Source organism: Magnolia sinica, chromosome 3, assembly GCF_029962835.1.
Source record: "Magnolia sinica isolate HGM2019 chromosome 3, MsV1, whole genome shotgun sequence".
Classification (NCBI taxonomy): Eukaryota; Viridiplantae; Streptophyta; class Magnoliopsida; order Magnoliales; family Magnoliaceae; genus Magnolia; species Magnolia sinica.
This window is the reverse complement of record NC_080575.1, coordinates 126,107,642-126,125,324: the sequence shown is the minus strand read 5'-3', so window position 1 is coordinate 126,125,324 and position 17,683 is coordinate 126,107,642. Positions and strand designations below refer to the sequence as shown.

General features: G+C 40.3%; 2 protein-coding genes across 7 annotated transcripts in view; both read right to left on the bottom strand.

Moving 5' to 3' along the window:
• Nucleotides 1–1,027: 1,027 nt before the first annotated feature.
• LOC131241196 (UV-stimulated scaffold protein A homolog) lies at nucleotides 1,028–7,258 on the bottom strand. Its single transcript, XM_058239921.1, has 2 exons — nucleotides 6,973–7,258; nucleotides 1,028–2,982 (listed from the first exon to the last, which is right to left on the bottom strand). Exons 1-2 carry the CDS (start codon nucleotides 7,141–7,143, stop codon nucleotides 1,186–1,188), a joined length of 1,968 nt encoding a protein of 655 aa, XP_058095904.1. The 5' UTR covers nucleotides 7,144–7,258; the 3' UTR covers nucleotides 1,028–1,185.
• Nucleotides 7,259–13,980: 6,722 nt separating this feature from the next.
• The window catches only part of LOC131241195 (uncharacterized), a 57,759-nt gene continuing 54,056 nt past the window's right edge, over nucleotides 13,981–17,683 (bottom strand). For all 6 annotated transcript variants that reach the window (XM_058239916.1, XM_058239914.1, XM_058239917.1 and 3 more), the window contains 3 exons: nucleotides 15,842–15,961; nucleotides 15,070–15,140; nucleotides 13,981–14,538 (listed from right to left, as the gene is read on the bottom strand). In XM_058239916.1, coding sequence (XP_058095899.1) covers nucleotides 14,490–14,538; nucleotides 15,070–15,140; nucleotides 15,842–15,961 — 240 coding nt within the window. In that variant the 3' untranslated portion in view covers nucleotides 13,981–14,489. The remainder of the gene's footprint in view (nucleotides 14,539–15,069; nucleotides 15,141–15,841; nucleotides 15,962–17,683) is intronic.

Genomic DNA, 17,683 nt, shown 5'->3' with positions numbered 1-17,683 from the left:
CCAGGATGGCCGGAAAACCCCATCCCCTCAGTCCATCGAAAGTCAGTTTGAAGCGCCAATACAATGAGCAAAATCGAATGGTTAGGATCGTCTCATTGTTGCAAATTTCCCAAAATGATTACGTATGTTTTGAATGTATGGTAATCACCATACATTCGAGCTGTACGAGGCCCACTCGTGATGTTTGTGTGGAATCCAAACCGTGCATCTGGTGCTTCTCATGTTCACCGCAGATCACAAGAAAAATCCTGTGGTCCAAAACTCAGGTGGGAAAACACCACAGGGAGCACGCCTTAATCTATGTATTCACCTTTTGTCTGTCCCTTTCCCATTGTCCAACATTGTTATCTTTGGTGTGACCTGCCTGAGATGTGGATCAAGCTTTCATCAAGAAGATTCAACCGCAACCCATTTCGTGGTGACCAACCCAAACCCAACCAGAATTCCTCGATACTCGACCCAACCTGACCGAAATACATATGATTCTTTCCAACCCGACCTGAAATTTCAAATCAGCTTGGGGTTTTCTAACTCAAACCTGACACGAGGACCTTGACAACCCAAACCAATTCAACCCGAACTCAAGTTGGGTCAGTCGGGTTCAGGTTGACCTGAACCCAAGTTGCTGTCCACGTTCATATGCTATCAAAGATGATAGTTATAAAATTTCAGGTACAAGGTTTCTGGTACAGTAGTTCATTGATGTTTCCAGCTTGAAGCTTCAAATATAATCTGCTCATCTGGTCTGGTACTCAAGTAAGTTCATAAACATTGCCATGACATGCTTTTCATCTGCTTTCCTAATTTTCAATGTAAAATATAAATATTAGATGAAACTGCATTATCACTAATGTGTTATCAAAAGAAAGCACGAAAGAAAGATATAGACATAAACCGGAAAAAGATGAAATCAACTGAGATTAGTCTCTTACATTAAAAGAATAAAACAATACATCCACTTCTAAGATTATTCAAACTGATTTCACCATATCAGATGGCAATGTAAGTAACAATTGAAGATCCCTCTCTCTCGATCTTGATATACAGTACGGCCCATGAGAAAAGAATCCACTAGTGGTTGTAAACATTATTTGACCACCTGTTTCTATCACTGTTTCAGTTTGAATTTGCACCATCCAGCCTTTCTTTGAGAATAGAACTTTCAGGTCTTGTAAATACCATCGTCTACCACTGATTTGGATAAGCTTCCTTGTAATTTGCTTCCTCCACCTGTCTCAGCTGTCTTATTGCTGCATCTGTTACACGGGTGTTCAAAAGCCTCCGTGCTATTCTATCCTTTGTTGTTACTTTCTCACGTAGCATAGATGACAATGTCTGCTTCTTTCCTCTGACAATAGGCCCACCTTGGTTCCCCATCACTAAGTCCTCTTCAACAGCTTCTGACCGGGAAGTTGATGCAAGTGCAGATTCCCGTAAAACTGCTTCATTGTGCTCACGGACCTTTGCAAGCTTTGCACGCTTCAATGACCGCCTATCATTTTCTCTCTTCTTCTCTTCCTCTCTGTCTCTGTTCCGCACATTCTTCACTGCCTGTTTTGCTAGTTTCTTAGCCATTGTATTGCCTAAATCATGATCATCCTCACCATCCAAAAAACCAGTCAACAAATCTTCCACAGCTTTCTCATCCGTTGACAGGTTTTGATGGATTGGAATTCCTTCAGCATCACGAGGTACGATAGGCCCATGAAATGGGCATACCCTCAAGTCCCTTCTTTGACAAAGCCCACCTTTGCTCATAGGAGCAAGGCACGGTTGAATTTCAACTTTTTGTTCCTTGTATAGTGTTGTTTGAACATTCAGCTCAGCAATTTTTTCTGCGGGAATAACAGCATCATAGTCTACTCTGCCCCAATGACCCTCGAGCTCCAAGCCCCTCTGGTTTGCCAGAAAATCACGGTCTGAACCCCAATTATCCAAGAAGGAGCCCCATGGCATAACTGGAGCTTCAGCCAAAAGCTTCACCCTCGGAGATGTTGAATCCGAACCGTCTCCTTCAAGATTTAATGCCTTGCCTTTCAATTTTTTACCATGATCCGGGACTTTGCCCTGGTCTGCATTGGTAGTTGAAGTGCTCACGATTTCTTTGCTTGATCTTGTAGGCATTCTAGCATTCTCATTGTCAGGCACTTCAATCTTACCCTCTTCCCACAGATCCTCCTCTTCTTGGGCAGCAGTACTATGAAGAGCACAGCCCGTTTGCTCGCATCTCTTTTTTAATGATTGAAGAATTTTCCGGATATCAATGAACTCTTTTAGCATAAAATCCCTAAACTTGTTGTCAGCCAGATCGACCCTCACAAGAACAGACACCAATTCTTGCACCAATGGCAAATGCCTCGACAGTAGAAGCTTGTACAAGTCCCTCAATACGTCAAAAACCGCCTTATTGTCGCTGTTTTCACTAACCTTTTCCCCCTCTTTCAGTGATTCTAGACGGATCTGCTGCAAGGCAGAGCTGTATTCTTCAGCCTCTCCATCCTCAACAGAATTGGTGTGGATAAATTCATCTTCTTTGACACAAATAATGTCCAAGCATTCTCCTATTTCATCAAGCGTAGACTGTATTTCACCCTTGATTGAAGCATAGTTTTCCTTCAAGGTTCCATACTTACTCAGCAAAATCTCCTTCGACCTAATCTCTCTTTCCCTCCTCTCTTGTTGTAATCGAGCTGCGTTTTCCAGGCGGTTAGGGAACTGAAATTTTAAGGTATTCTTCAGGTACTCGAAGCCTAACCTAAGCTGCCTGTAATGAATCCCAAATGAAGCATTCCACTTCTCCAACAATTCTATGCTTTTTGAACGCAAGGTGGATGCAACGGCACGAGGAGGGGGGAGTGGCAAATTTCTTCGGAAACCAACACTTAAGCTCAGAAAGTTATCGAAGTTAACAACAAGGAGGGATCGGAAAAGCTTTGAACGCATGAACAGTTCATCAATGATGAGAAGAGTGAGGTACCGTACCTGCAAAAATTCCATGCTGAGATCCTCTTTATTACAAATGATAACAAAGGAAAACACAAAAACAATGACAATAAAGGACCTAATGATCCTAATAATGGGATCATGACAATCTTAGAGTAGTCATATTAAGTAATGAAATGCATGAACTGGAATAATCAACAAGTGAAACTCACACAAACCAGAAATAATAAAGAATGTGTCAATTGATAAGAATTTGAATAAGAGGACTTTTAAATAACATCACAATCTAAAGCGCGACCTTCTCGCAATGTATAATGACTCCATAAGTCTGGGTACATCTCTCTACTACTCCATACAACAATATAAACTTCCAAGGACACCGCGGACCAGTAATTTAATTTCAAAAAAAGAAAAGAAAAGTGCCAAAATCAACAAAATCATCAAACCCTTGTCCTGGCTATTTGAGGTCAGCTTTACAAGTTCCTCTTTCACCAGTAAGATTCAAAAAGAAAACGCCCACAATTAACAAAACAATTGACTATATTCCAAGAGGAATGATATTCCAAGAGGAATGATCACATGCACGGTGCACCCACCCACACAAGTAGACATGTCAACATGTGTAAAGCATCAAAACCATACAAAAAGATGGCCCTGCCATAAAGATCGTCAGGAAAAAAAATCACGACAGCTCACTCATCAGTGCTGGCCACACATACAAGCTGAATCAGAATGTCAGCTGGTCTGGTTTAAACCATCAATTGTTCCCATACAAGGTGAACCGCCTGATGAGCAACCACCCCGAACTTTGCTCCAGGTAGACTTCATGGATCAGATGCCATACACACATGGCACATTGACGTGCACTGGGGACTGCATGGAACCTTACAGATCACTAGTAAGTTGGACTTGTGACTTGTTTTAGCTGGATGGCAAAGCATGGAATCTGGGTAAGTCTATCTAGTGATGTGGCCAGGAAGGATAGACACTGGCAGGTGGTCTTCTCTAAAGGCAACAAGCAATAAGGGGAGATTAGATCACCAACACTAATCCCCGGCAGGAAAACCATCCACCTTAGAGCCATTGAAGCCCAGTGTTTTAAATAGAGAATAGCATGTAGTGTAGCATTCACCTCTCCAAAGCATAAGTCATTAGCTACGTAGAGTGTGGTGTGAGCTACACATTGCTTCTAGATTTTTAATTAAGGTTGCACTGGGTTGCACCAAATATCATGAAATTTCATGACACTTTGCACCAAATTGGACTTATTAATAATGAAATTTCATAATGTTTGGTGCAAACTAGCAGGAAAGATGAGGCAAATATTAAGTATAAAGATAAAGAAATAGCAATGGAACTGACTTAATACTATTACTTATATTCTTTTAAAATCAGTGAAAAAATTAATTATTATTTTTTAGATAGAAAAATGTAACAAATCATTGAAAACATTAATTCATTTTAATGTTTTAGTGAAAAATAACTTGTAATGTTAGCTGTGTGGCATGTAGCATAAGCTATGTAATGTGTAGCATATGCTACACATGACTTAAGTTTTTTTCATAAGCTAGGTAGCGTGAAGGCAAAGCTACACTATGCAGAATACATAGCGTAAGCTATTTAAAACACTGCTAAAGCTGTTCTTCTCAGGCCTCTTTTAGAAAACAGGTCCGATTCAAACCATCCACTGTTCTCATAGAAGTTGACACACCTAATGAGCAACCGCCTTGAACTTTGCACCAGGGGAACTTCATGGATCAGATGCCATACAAACATGATGCATTGGCATGTGCAGTGGGGGCATATGGTAACTTACCTCCATCAGGGTGCAGGAGACCATTCCTTGTATTCTAATCTAAATAATGAGGGCACTCCATGTTCTAAGAATCATTGTGTCCCTGGACCATGTGACAAATAAGTCAATGACTCAATAGAGTTTTCTCCCTTAGGATTCGTGGGTAAGCTAGGGTTTGGTGGATCTGTCAAGGTTTAAAGCCTCATTAGAAGCTGGCACATATCACCCAATACATATCATCATCGTCCACGAATAATATGGCCATGTCAAATTCGGCCCGATACAGGGCAATACAACCCCATGTCGGTGGTGAACAATACAATACACCAAAACTGATTTTTTAGCCACGCTACGTGTTCAATAAAGACCAAATCTTTCATTATTTTAAAAGATAAACCAAATGTTTCATATTGCTTTATCATCCTCAACAATCTATACACCACGAGCACTTCCCGAGAGGTCACTCATCCTATAAAATCCAATGCATAAAAGATAAAACCCAATCCATCAACTGATCAACATCATATATGTATAATTGAAAATAAAATATGACTTGCAAAAAAATTCACTAATCAGTTCACAAATTCACTAATATACCAATCAATTCACTAATTCACAAATATACCAATCTATTCACAAATTCACTAATATACTAATCAATTCACTAATCAATTCGCAAATTCACAAATTCATAAATATACTAATCAATTCAATAATCAATTCACAAATTCACAAACATACTAATCAATTCACAAATTCACTAATATACTAATCAATTCACAAATTCACTAATATACTAATTAATTCACTAGTATACTAATCAATTTACTAAGGTGAGTGGATAATGGGGGTCAAGTTTGTGTAGAGGCAGACGGCTGGGTAGGGGGCCAAAGGCAGACGAGCAAGATCAATTCTCAAATTTACAAATATACTAATCAATTCACTAAGATGGCCTGAGAGTGGCGGACCAGAGGGTTACCGCGTTTTGATTGGAAAAGGTGACCGGACAGTGGCGGACGAGACAATTGCAGTCAAGTCTGTGTAGAGGCGGACGGGACAATTGCAATCAAGTCTGTGAAGAGGCAGACGGCCGGGTAGGGGGCCAAAGGTAGACGGGTGCGAGAGAGAGAGAGAGAGAGAGAGAGAGAGAGAGAGCAGAGGGCCAGAGGCGACAGGAGAGGCAAACAGTCTGGCAAGGGGACAAAGGCGGATGGACGAGAGTAAGAAAGAGATTGAGAGAGTGAGAGAGAGTCGAGAGCAGGGCTCGAGGCAAATGGGCGAGACACCGGAGAGAGAGAGAGAGAGAGAGAGAGAGAGAGAGAGAGAGAGAGAGAGAGAGGGCCGGAGGCGACGCAGACAGGTGAGGCAACTCGTTTGATTGAGAGGGGCTGGTCATCAAGACTTGATGAGCAGGAATGGGGGCAAATTTTCAGAAATCAGAAGGGGCAAAATTTTGAGGTTCGGTCGACTGAAAAAGGGCACCCAAGCCTAATCGAACTCAAACCGAGTTGAACTGATCCAAACTCTGAACCAAGCCGAGCCGAATCGAGCCAGGGTCAGCTTGAGCTTGGCTCGAAAATCTTTTGAGCTTAAAACAATGACTCGACTCGGTTTGAACCCAACGTTCGATCTGAGCCCAGTCGAGAGAGCCAAACAAGCTAGCTCAACTCGTGTCCAGCTCTAGCGGCATGAACTGGATGAAATGTAAACTAACATCTTCATGATCTAATAGATTACACATTGCCTGCAGATCAACTGATCAGAAGGTGGGCAACCTTAAATTTACCTTGGGAAAATGAAGACAAACACTTAGGTGGCCCACCAACCGATCAAGGTGATCTTCTCTCCAGGTACAATACACGCACTCCACAGACCCATGGTGGGACCTACCTGCACTATTCTAGTCGTCAAAAGTGCGGGAACCATTTGTATCGCATCCACACCAATAACAGTGAATAGCTTAGGACGTGTTTGGCACAGACTGCGAGAAAAACAATTCGTGATATTCGGGATTTCTACAATTAGTATAATTTCCAAAAATCAAGAAATGAGACTTTCCAAACACCACTTAAAAAACTCCATTTTTGCAATTTTCGGAAATTCTACCAACATTAGATTTCTGAAACTCCCAAACTATTTTCCCCTCTCTCTATTCTTTCTTCTTTAAAAATAAAAATTAAAAAAAAAAAAGAATTTTGAGGGTATAAAGCTAACAATAATAAAAGAAAGAATACCTGGGAGTGGTCTTTCTTCATTTTCTGCATGAGGGAATCGATGGCGATGCGAACGTTGTCATCGGAAGATCGGACGGTGGATTTGACGGCTTTGAGAAGGCGAGGGTCCACTTCTTGGGATGTAGAATTGGTAGCTTTCTCGATTAGGGCTAACAGCTTCTCTCCTTCCATTCTCTCTTTTTTCCCCAAACGAAATCGCACCACAAACAGACACCGTTACCAGGAAATATAAATTGCAGAAAATATGATTCGGAGGCGCCCAAGAGAACAAAAATGATTTGCTTTCCCTTTAGTGCCTGTTTGGATGCCTGCAACTTTTCTAAAATGTAAAACTTTGTTATAGTTGGTGTTTGGGGGAGGAAAGTCACAGGTAACTTTCTCACAACCCGTGACTTTCTTACAGGAGAAAGAGGCGAAAATCTTACGGTTGAAAGTTTTGAAATGAAAATCGGTGGGAAGAATCGCACATGCATCGAAGAAGCGTCCCTCTCTCAAGTCTCCTTCTCCCTCTCTCAGGCTACTTCTCCCTCTCCCATCGAGCTTCCGCAAGGTAGGAAACGCCTTTTCTCTCTATTTCCTTTCTTTCATTTTTTTTTTTTTAATTTTTGTTTGATTTTTTGCTTCTGCGTTGACGGACGAAGCCTGGGGACGTGGCGTGGATAATGGCCGATGATCTGTGGGGCCCACATATTGTATTTGTTTTATCCATGCCGTCCATCCATTCTTTTGGATCGTTTTAGGGTTTGATTCCAAAAACGAGGGATATTTAAATTTCAGGTGGACCACACCACCAAAAACAATAATGATTAAAAGTCCACCATTAAAAAAATACTAGGGCCCACTGTAATGTTTGGTTCACATCCAAGCTGTTGATTAGGTCATAAAGACCTGGATGAAGGGAACAAAACAAATATCAGTTTGAACGAAAACATTGGTGGCCCACCAAAAGCTTTTAACGATGGGTTTTCAACCAACATTGTTTCCAGTGATGTGGTCCACCCGTAATTTTGATGTACCTTATTTTTGGGTGATGACTTAAAATGATATGGAATAATGGATAGATGGTGTGGATGAAACAAATGCATCATAATGGCCCCACATAACACGGCACGTAGCCTTCATGGCTTATAGTATTAGCATCATTTAAAAAACTTGCTAATGGAAGTCACCGCTGGTTTATAGTTATACTTGTTGTATTTGGCTACTCTCTTTTATTAATGAAATTGTTCATTGAGCTTTGCTAATCCCACACATGCAGCCATACATGCCAACCTGTCATGTATGGGAGAACCAAGCTGTGCATCAAGCGGGCGCCGTTGTGTAGAATTATTGCCCAAACGTAGATTATTTTGCTCGGAAGATGGATTGTTTCAGTGGTCCACATCCAATGTACGTGTTGGCCTTCTAATAATTGGATCATTGTAATTTTATGGGTTAGTCATCAGACATAGTGGACCCATCTGATGGCCAGCTAGAATGTCAAACACATATGTAACTCAAGTTTTTCGCCTACATTATTACCATTTTAAAAACATGGGCTCATTTATATGGCTCATCTATTGATTAGTTTCGCCTAAGAATTGATTAAATTATTCATTTATATGGGCTTAATAAAATGGAATAATTTTATTCCATTTTTTTATGTGTCAATCTAATTTTTCAACGATTTTCTATTTCAACTCTATCTAATGTGAATATCCAACTTATTATCTATAACAAAGTTACGTGTTATCTAAATACAGAAATAAAATTACATATAAATAAATTACAACTTACATCCAAATAGAATTATCTATAACTTACTTACACTTCCAGGTAAATTTTTTAAGACTTATAAAAGTTACAGCATCCAAACATGCCTTTAATTTTTTCAGGGCGGGTAGTCGTACTTGCACGGAGAGTTCGGTAGTCACACGTGCACCTTTAAGCGGTGCGCGCTTGCGTACTTGGGCAGCTTTGACATTTGACCGGTTCATGAGATGAATAAGATGATGAAAGCCGACGTTTTCCTACCACAGCCATCGTATCAAAAGGATGCGGGGCCCACCGCAGCGTCTGTGTGGCATCGAGTCCGTCCATTGGGCGGCTCATGTTGGGACGTGAGACGGGGCAAATCCAAAACTCAAAACTTTCCTCCACCTGATGTTTATATACCATCCAACTCATTCAAGAGGTGAGTCAAAAACCAAATATAAGCCGGAGAAAGTTTAGTGATAGGCATCCCCATCCCCACTTCCTCACATGGCGTGGACTCAAGTGAAAGACGGACTGGATGTCACGTACACATAACGTTGGGCCGCACAGAGCTTTTTATTTCATGGTTACAACAGAAAGTACGGTCCGTATGCACAGTGGGTCCGTAGACAGTTTTTTTTTTTAAAAAAAGAAAATTCGAAACCGTCTAAGTGGGATGGTTCATACTCAGAATTATACGCGTAGCGTAATAACAAACATGTAAATCAAATTAGACCATCCAAACTGTGGGCCAGACTTTCGGCGGATTGAACATATCTATTCAAGATTCACTTTGATTGAAGATGGCCTACATGGTGTAAGATGAGCTTATCTTCCTACACCTTGTTCAAGGGGGGTGATTCATCCAATCCAAACCATGTAAATTGTGGACCACATTGCGACTGGAATCGCCCATAACACTTGTTTTATAAAGCATCTAAAACATCCAAGCAACATGAGTCGTCCCTGTTGTATACGTAAAATCCAATCCCTTTGATCCGGCGAGAAGTACTCTGTGGACCTACAGCCAATTAACAACTCATATCATTTTAAATAATATAAATTGTGGGAGTGGATTTGAGCCTCACCCAACACACCAGAGCCCTAACGTGGTGGCGTTTGATTGGGCCGACCCCTTTTTATAACCACATTTTGAGCATATTTATGCTCCCAAAACTGCCAAGGTCTCACGGTGTGGACCGCCTAAGTTTTGTTACATATTGATTTTTAAATCATTTCTTTATCAGGGTGAGTTACCCACTTACCTTATGTTCCATCCTAATCTACCCACTTGATTTTCACCGTGAAAAATTTTGTAGGGCCCACCATAACATTTATTTTCCATCTAATCTATTCATAAGGTCACAAAGACATGAATGAAGAGCTAAAACAAATTTCATAAAGATTCAAAACTTCTGTGACCCCTAAAAGGGTTTCAATGGTAGATGTTCAATCCCCCGCTGGCTTTTACAGTGTGGTCCATTGATAGCTAGATCTATCTTATTTTTCGTCTCAAGCCTTAATACAAGTTCGCCAAATAGATGGACGGTTTGGATATAACACATACCTCATGATAGGACCCATAAAACGGTGGGGATTACACCAGGAAAAAAAAAAGGCATGCGGCAGAAGGCTGCCACTTTTTTTTTTTCTTTTTATACATAAAGAACTTTTTTCCCCCTACATTTTTCTCTAATACATATTTATATAAATATTTATATATAATCATATAAAAAAAAAATCTCTCTTTTTATTCATTTCTTTCTTTATTCATTTAACAAGTATATCTTCTAAATCAAAATGAGTTACTTGACGTATCATATATGATTTTGAGGTGGGAGAAAATACTTTAGCCAACTAACCTGGTTATTTTCCAAGATTCCATCAGATCAATGGTCGAAAATCCATTTCATTCACTTTGCAGTCAATTTCAGTCACTTCGCGGTCAATTTCAATTAGTTCGCAGTAAATTTTATTTACTTCATTCACTTCACGGTCAATTTCATTCATTTCGCGGTCAATTTCAATCAGTTCACGGTGAATTTCATTAACTTCGCGGTCAATTTCATGCATTTCATGATCAATTCCCTTCACTTCATGGTCAATTCCATGCATTTCACGGTCAATTCCATTCATTTTCCCGTCAATTCCCTTCACTTCATGGTCGATTCTGGCGATTCCCCTCCCCTGTACTTCATGGTCAATTCAATTCATTTCGCGGTCAATTTCCTTCACTTTATGGTGAATTCCATGCATTTTGTGATTAATTCTCATAATTTCATAGTCAATTCTGGCGATTCTCCTTCACTTCACGGTCAATTCTGTGTATTTCGCAGTCAATTCCCTTCACTTCACGGTCAATTCCATTCATTTCACGGTTAATTTCGATGATTCCCCTTCACTTTACGGTCAATTCAATTCATTTCACAGTCAATTTCCTTTACTTCATGGTCAATTCCGTGCATTTCACGGTCAATTCCCTTCACTTCACAGTCAATTCCATGCATTTCACGGTCAATTCCGGTGATTCCCTTTCACTTCGTGGTCAAATCCCTTCACTTCACAGTCAATTCCATGCATTTCGCGGTCAATTCCCTTTACTTCAAGGTGAATTTCATGCATTTCAAGGTTAATTCCCTTCACTTCACGGTCAATTCCATGCATTTCACGGTCAATTCCGGCGATTCCCCTTCACTTTACGGTTAATTCAATTCATTTCACGGTCAATTCCCTTCACTTCACGGTCAATTCCATGCATTTCATGGTCGATTCCAGCGATTCCCTTTCACTTCGCAGTCAATTCCCTCCACTTCACGGTGAATTTCATGCATTTCGCGGTCAATTCCCTTCACTTCACGGTGAATTCCATGCATTTCACGGTCAATTCCCTTCACTTCAAGGTCAATTTCATGCATTTTGCGGTCAATTCCCTTCACTTCACCGTCAATTTCGGCGATTCCCCTTCACTTCATGGTCAATTCCGTGCATTTCACGATTAATTCCCTTCACTTTACAGTCCATTCCATGCATTTCATAGTCAATTCCGACGATTCCCCTTCACTTCACAGTCAATTTCATACATTTCACGGTCAATTCACGGTCAATTCCCTTCACTTCACAGTCAATTCCGGCAATTTGCTTGTTTGAGCCAAAGTCAATAGAGTTTTAATTTTTTTTTCTTAAATGAAGTGAAGGGAATTGACCACGAAATGAATGGAATTAACCGTGAAGTGAAGGGAATTCGTTGGAATTGACTGCGAAATGCATGGAATTGACCATGAAGTGAATGAAATTCACCACGAAATGCATGGATTTGACCGTAAAGTGAATGGAATTCACCGCGAAATGCATGGAATTAACTGTGAAGTGAAAATGGATGAAATTGACCGTGAAGGGAATTAACCGCGAAATGCACAGAATTGACCGTGAAGTGAAGGGAATTGACCGCAAGATGAATGGAATTGACCGTGAAGTGAAGGGAATTCGCCAAAATTGACTGCGAAATGCATGGAATTGACCGTGAAGGGAATTGGCCATGAAGTGAAAGGGAATCACCGAAATTGACTGTGAAATGCATGGAATTGACCATGAAGTGAAGGGAAATGACCGTGAAATGCACGGAATTGACCGTGAAATGAAGGGAATTGGCCATGAAATGAATTGAATTGACCGTGAAGTGAAGGGTAATCGTCGGAATTGATCGTGAAGTGAAGGAAAATGACCACGAAATGCGCGGAATTGACCGTGAAGTGAAGGGAATTGACCGCGAAGTGAAAGGGAATCGCTAAAATTGACCATGAAATGCATGGAATTGACCGTGAAGTGAAGGGAATTGACCGTGAAATGCATGGAATTGACCGCGAAATGAATGGAATTGACCATGAAGTGAAAGGGAATCATCAGAATTGAACGTGAAATGCATGAAAGTGACCGCGAAGTGAATGAAGTAAATAAAATTCACCACTAACTGATTGAAATTGACGGCAAAGTGAATGAAATTCATCGCGAACTAATTGAAATTGATCGCGAAGTGAACGAAATTCCCCACTGATTGATTGAAATTGACCGTGAAGTGAATGAAATAGATTTTCGACTATCGACCTGATGGAATCTTGAAAATTTAACTAAGTTGGTTGGCTAAAGTAGCTTCTCCTACCCCAAAATCATAAATGATACGTCAAGTAACTCATTTTGGTTTAGGAGATATGCTTGTTAAATTAATAAAAAGAGAAAAAAAAATATATACTTATATATACATACTTATATAATATGTGAGAAAAATGTAGGTAGATTAAAGTTCTCAAAAAAAAAAAAAACCGGAGGTTGTGCGTTAATTTCGACAATGGCTACGATTATAGCTACGGTTATAATCCGTAGCCATATGGAATCCCAGCTTTCCAAAATCACATTCCTGATAAAGCATTGGCATTCTCAATGTCTACGGTTTTTTCTACGGATATAATTCGTAGCTATAGGGAACCCCAGCTTTCACACGCCACGTTTCTGACAAAGCAGGGGCATTTTGCTCCAATAAATGTGCGTCCGTACAGCAGGGGATTATTCTTGGAAAGTATGGGAGGGCTCGGTAAGGTGCCTGGCTCATAAGTGAGTCGTACAGTAAGAAAAATCTCATGTTTTTAATTGCCATTCTAAGCTGTTGATATGTCATAAAGACCTAGATAAAAAAACCACGCAAAGATCATCTTGATCCAAATTTGTGGCCCACAATAAGCTTTTAATTGTCAATTACCCTTGTTTCCTATACTATGGAACATCTGAGATTTGGATATGCTTCATTTTTTTTTATCATGACCTAAAATGAGCTTTCAGTGGATGTAGTCACATACATCACAGTGGGCCCCACAGTCAGAGGTCCCACCTACCTCGGTGGATCCACCGAAGTCGGACCCTTTCTTAACTGGCCGATTGGTGAACACCCAATTAGCGGTTCAAGTGAAAAAAAGAAATCAACACTCAGCTAGCCCATTCGATCAACCCGATCTTCATATTTGAAACCATTTATGGTGGGGCCCGTGGTTTGGGAGTTTTTTTTTTTTTTTTTCACTCATGTCTGCATCGTGTCCAATTTCATGGATCACCACACACTGCTATAGATATTATATGAAACCAAGAAATAGATCAAACGATTTCATGGAATTGTTTGACCTTGAAAGAGATGGAATATGAGCATCCAACTTTCATGGTGGAGTGGGCAGCCCTTGCAGAGGAACCGGCCTCTTTTTAAGTATACACGATTAGTTTATTACTGCTATAGATATTATTAATTTTATTATTAAATATTGAGTTAAGTGAATTAATCAATGAAGTGATGGGGTCCGGTCATCCTAGCTAGACATATGAGCCTAGCTAGACAAACAATACAAAGTCTACATTACATGCACACACAGGGGGCTCGCTGATGCCATTGATTAAGATGGGTCCCTCACCGGGTACACGTGGAATGCGACCAGACCAGCATTAGCTCAGACTTTCAGCCAAATTACTAGACAGGCATGAACTCGGGGGCCTATGATTAAACAGCTCAAACTTCAAGCCTGCTCTCTCTGTGTGTGAGGCTTTACCGCAATGTCGCCAACCTTATTCTCCTCCGAACATCCTTCAGTGTGATGCACCTCAGCCTCGGGCCTCGGCCTCACCCTGGACTCTCTTCCACTCTTTTCTCCATAGAGCTCCTCTTCATGGCCTTGCACCCATGCCAGCCCTTGAGCTTCTTTGACTCTACACACCTGCAATCAATCAGCCGATTGGGAAGAGCAGCGGCATCACGATGGATGGAGTGGATAGAGTGAAGGTTGGGCATCGCAAGTGTTACTGTCAAGAGAAAGAAAAAACAGATGAGTGCAAATCGGACCAGACGGGCCTGAAGGGGAGACAATCCCAGCCCACAGCAAATCGGACCAGACAGGCCTGAAATTGAGTTTTGTCTCCAGATAAGGTTTCTTTTCCATCCAGTGCGAAAGGACAGATTGACAATGAACAATAATGCAGTCATCCATTGAATGGTGATTGTAGTCGTTGAAAAGAGAAGATTTTGAGCATCTAGAGTTGAAAGAATGCATCAGCAGTTATTATGAGGTTTTAGAGGTAATTTATATCCACAAAGATCATATGTGAAATCAGTGACAGTGGCTGTTTGCTGAGTGCAGAATTAAAAGGATTCATCTGACTAGGTGGTTGTCAGATCAATAATGTTAGTTAGATGTGGCTCAAGGGAAATTTCCTCAGACAATTACTTTCCACAGCTGGTAAAGGAACTACAATCAAGAACCAACGAGCATCCAAATGAACAATTCAACAATAGATGAGACAACAAGGCTTCAAAGCAACAAGACAAAATCTTACTTGAGTTGTTGGATCAGACTCTTGGCCTCTCTTAAAGCTGCACTAACAGCATATAGAGCCATCTTCTTGAGCTGAGAAGAAAAAACAAACAGAAACTAAGTAATAACAGCATGCGATGCAGAAGGAGATGATTCAAGAGAACCAGGGATAAATTTCAGGAGCAAAATAATGGAGTAGCTTCTACAACATTTCTCTTGGTGCATGCCCTATACATGCAAAATGCAAACAAACATCAGTTTCAGTTTTGGTTTTTTTACCATTGATTACAGGAAACCCAGCATGACAAGAATTATCAATTTTTAGTAACAAGCACAGGCATGAAACCACTTTCACGGTTTCATCACACATGAATCATACAAATTTTGGTGGACAACATCAGAATATGATCAACAGCTGACAGGCTTGCACAAAATTTATCATATTGATCCCAAGATAAGTGGAAGTATGTGCTGTCGAATTCAGCTTAAGATATTTCACAGAAAGTGATATGAACTGACTTTCACTCAAGCAAAACGTTATATTTCCCTTCAGTCCAAGTCTGATGGTATGCATGGATACATCATCAAAATATATTAATTAAAATAAATAAACCGATACATCATCAAAACTTTGCTTCATTTACGACACTGTTACATCAACTATTTCTGTTTTCTCCCAAAATGTCAGTCAAAACATACCTACCAATTCCAAAGTGGCAAACATGATAAGCACACCACTTTTTGGTACACTAACGAAAACAGCATACAAGAAAACAATGCAAAGGTAGAAGTACCTCCAATTTCTCTTCCTTGGCTCTATGGTTTTCTGGGAGCAGGCGGACCTCTTCTGTTAGACGAATGCATTCATGAATACTCTCGGGAGACACAAAGTCAAGGGCCACTTTTATGCATGACTGAAAAAAGAAAGACATGGGGTTCAATCAATGTTTAGATATATCATATATGCAAATCTAATCTACATATTGAATAAATGCACAAGGAAAAAAAGTTTGCCAAATATGAGCATACAACCATGCAAAACTACTTTTGTTTTGGATGGGTGAACAGGCAAGAACCCAAGAGACCTCGTCGTTGAAACTCGCACTCTCTACCATTGAGCGATGGGCTCAAATCCACCAACCAATAATTACTTCCCAGAAATTAAATGAAAAAGATCAGAAACATCATCCTGAGGACCTCCAAAGCTCGTAATTGTTTATCATTTATATAAGGGTACATGTTGAATGAATGCATAAGAAAAATGCATCAAATACTACCGACCAATAAACTTTGAGGTAGGTAGATGAAAAGGATTATAAATATCTTTTTTCTTTTTTAAAGTTTTACAACAGGGTGTCCCCGCCCCATTTTAAGACGAGACTAATCCCTGCGGATGCATTCAGAAAAGGATTATCAATATCATCCTCGGGAAGGACCTACAGAGCTCCGATATGTTAAACACCAGATCATTGTGGAGAAACCACTGCCTGTTTTCAGAACTTGGGAGATGGATTCAAAGAGTTGGTGGTTTGGTGCCCGTGCTCAACCAATCCTAAGAAAATTTGAGCATGAACTTCTTCCTCATTCAATCTCATCAAAACTTGTACTACAGAGAGGAATGGGTGATTTGAGAATAGGGGCGTTTTAGCAGTCAATTCAATGATGTCGGAGAAGGTGTTGTCTTTCGCGTTCCCATGCCATGACCTTCAACCACAGGGCACCAATCAGTGATGGAAAATTGTCTGGCTGGGTTTAAGTAAAATATGGTATGGAGTTTTGGGCACATGAGACAATGCTGCTTCAATCGACTTATGCATGGATGCATCAAGGATGTCCATAGCTTCCTAACCATGAAGCTTTAGAACACCCAACAAGTAATGCAAATAAATCTACTGTTTTATTATCTTTAGGGTGCATTTGGTTGCTCAACAAAACGCACCCTCATGACTATTCTATTCCATTTGTGATGGTGTATGTATGGATGGATGATAACAAAACACTGAATTAATGCAACCAGGCTGGCCTCCTTGCTACATTATGTAAACCACCACATCTTTTTATAGCACTCAGGATGATATCTTCACTGCATGGGGTGGTGACCCTGTTGAGATTCCATGGTCGTGTTACTGGGATGAGATCCCATCCAAGGTAGGATGACATTGATGCTTTGGCAATTAACTTGATGCTACTGTAGGCTTATGAGTTCCCTGGGAACAAACTGACAGACATAAATCAACATGTTCTGAAAAGATTTCAACCAAGATTTAGGATGGTATTTGACCATGAGTTGTATATTGATCCCTAGGTAAGCACCGAGTAATCAAGGTGGTGGTGGTGGTGGTCATAGTTGTTCCTGTTGATGGTGCTGCTGCTGAAGTAGCAGCAATAATGGTAGTAGTAGCAAATATTAGCAGTAGTTAACTCAATAAAATGTGTATATAAATATAACTGCAGATAAAACCTTGAGGCAAATAATCTTCTGCAATTATTCATGTTGATCTCTGAAATGGAAAATTTATTTTAGGAAAAATGAATGGATTCAGAACAAGTAAAGCATGCTAGAGAAAGGATATTGAATCAGTGGAGAGCAGTATATCCTATTCTACTCTGTTCTAGCTTAAGCATCTCGTAATATG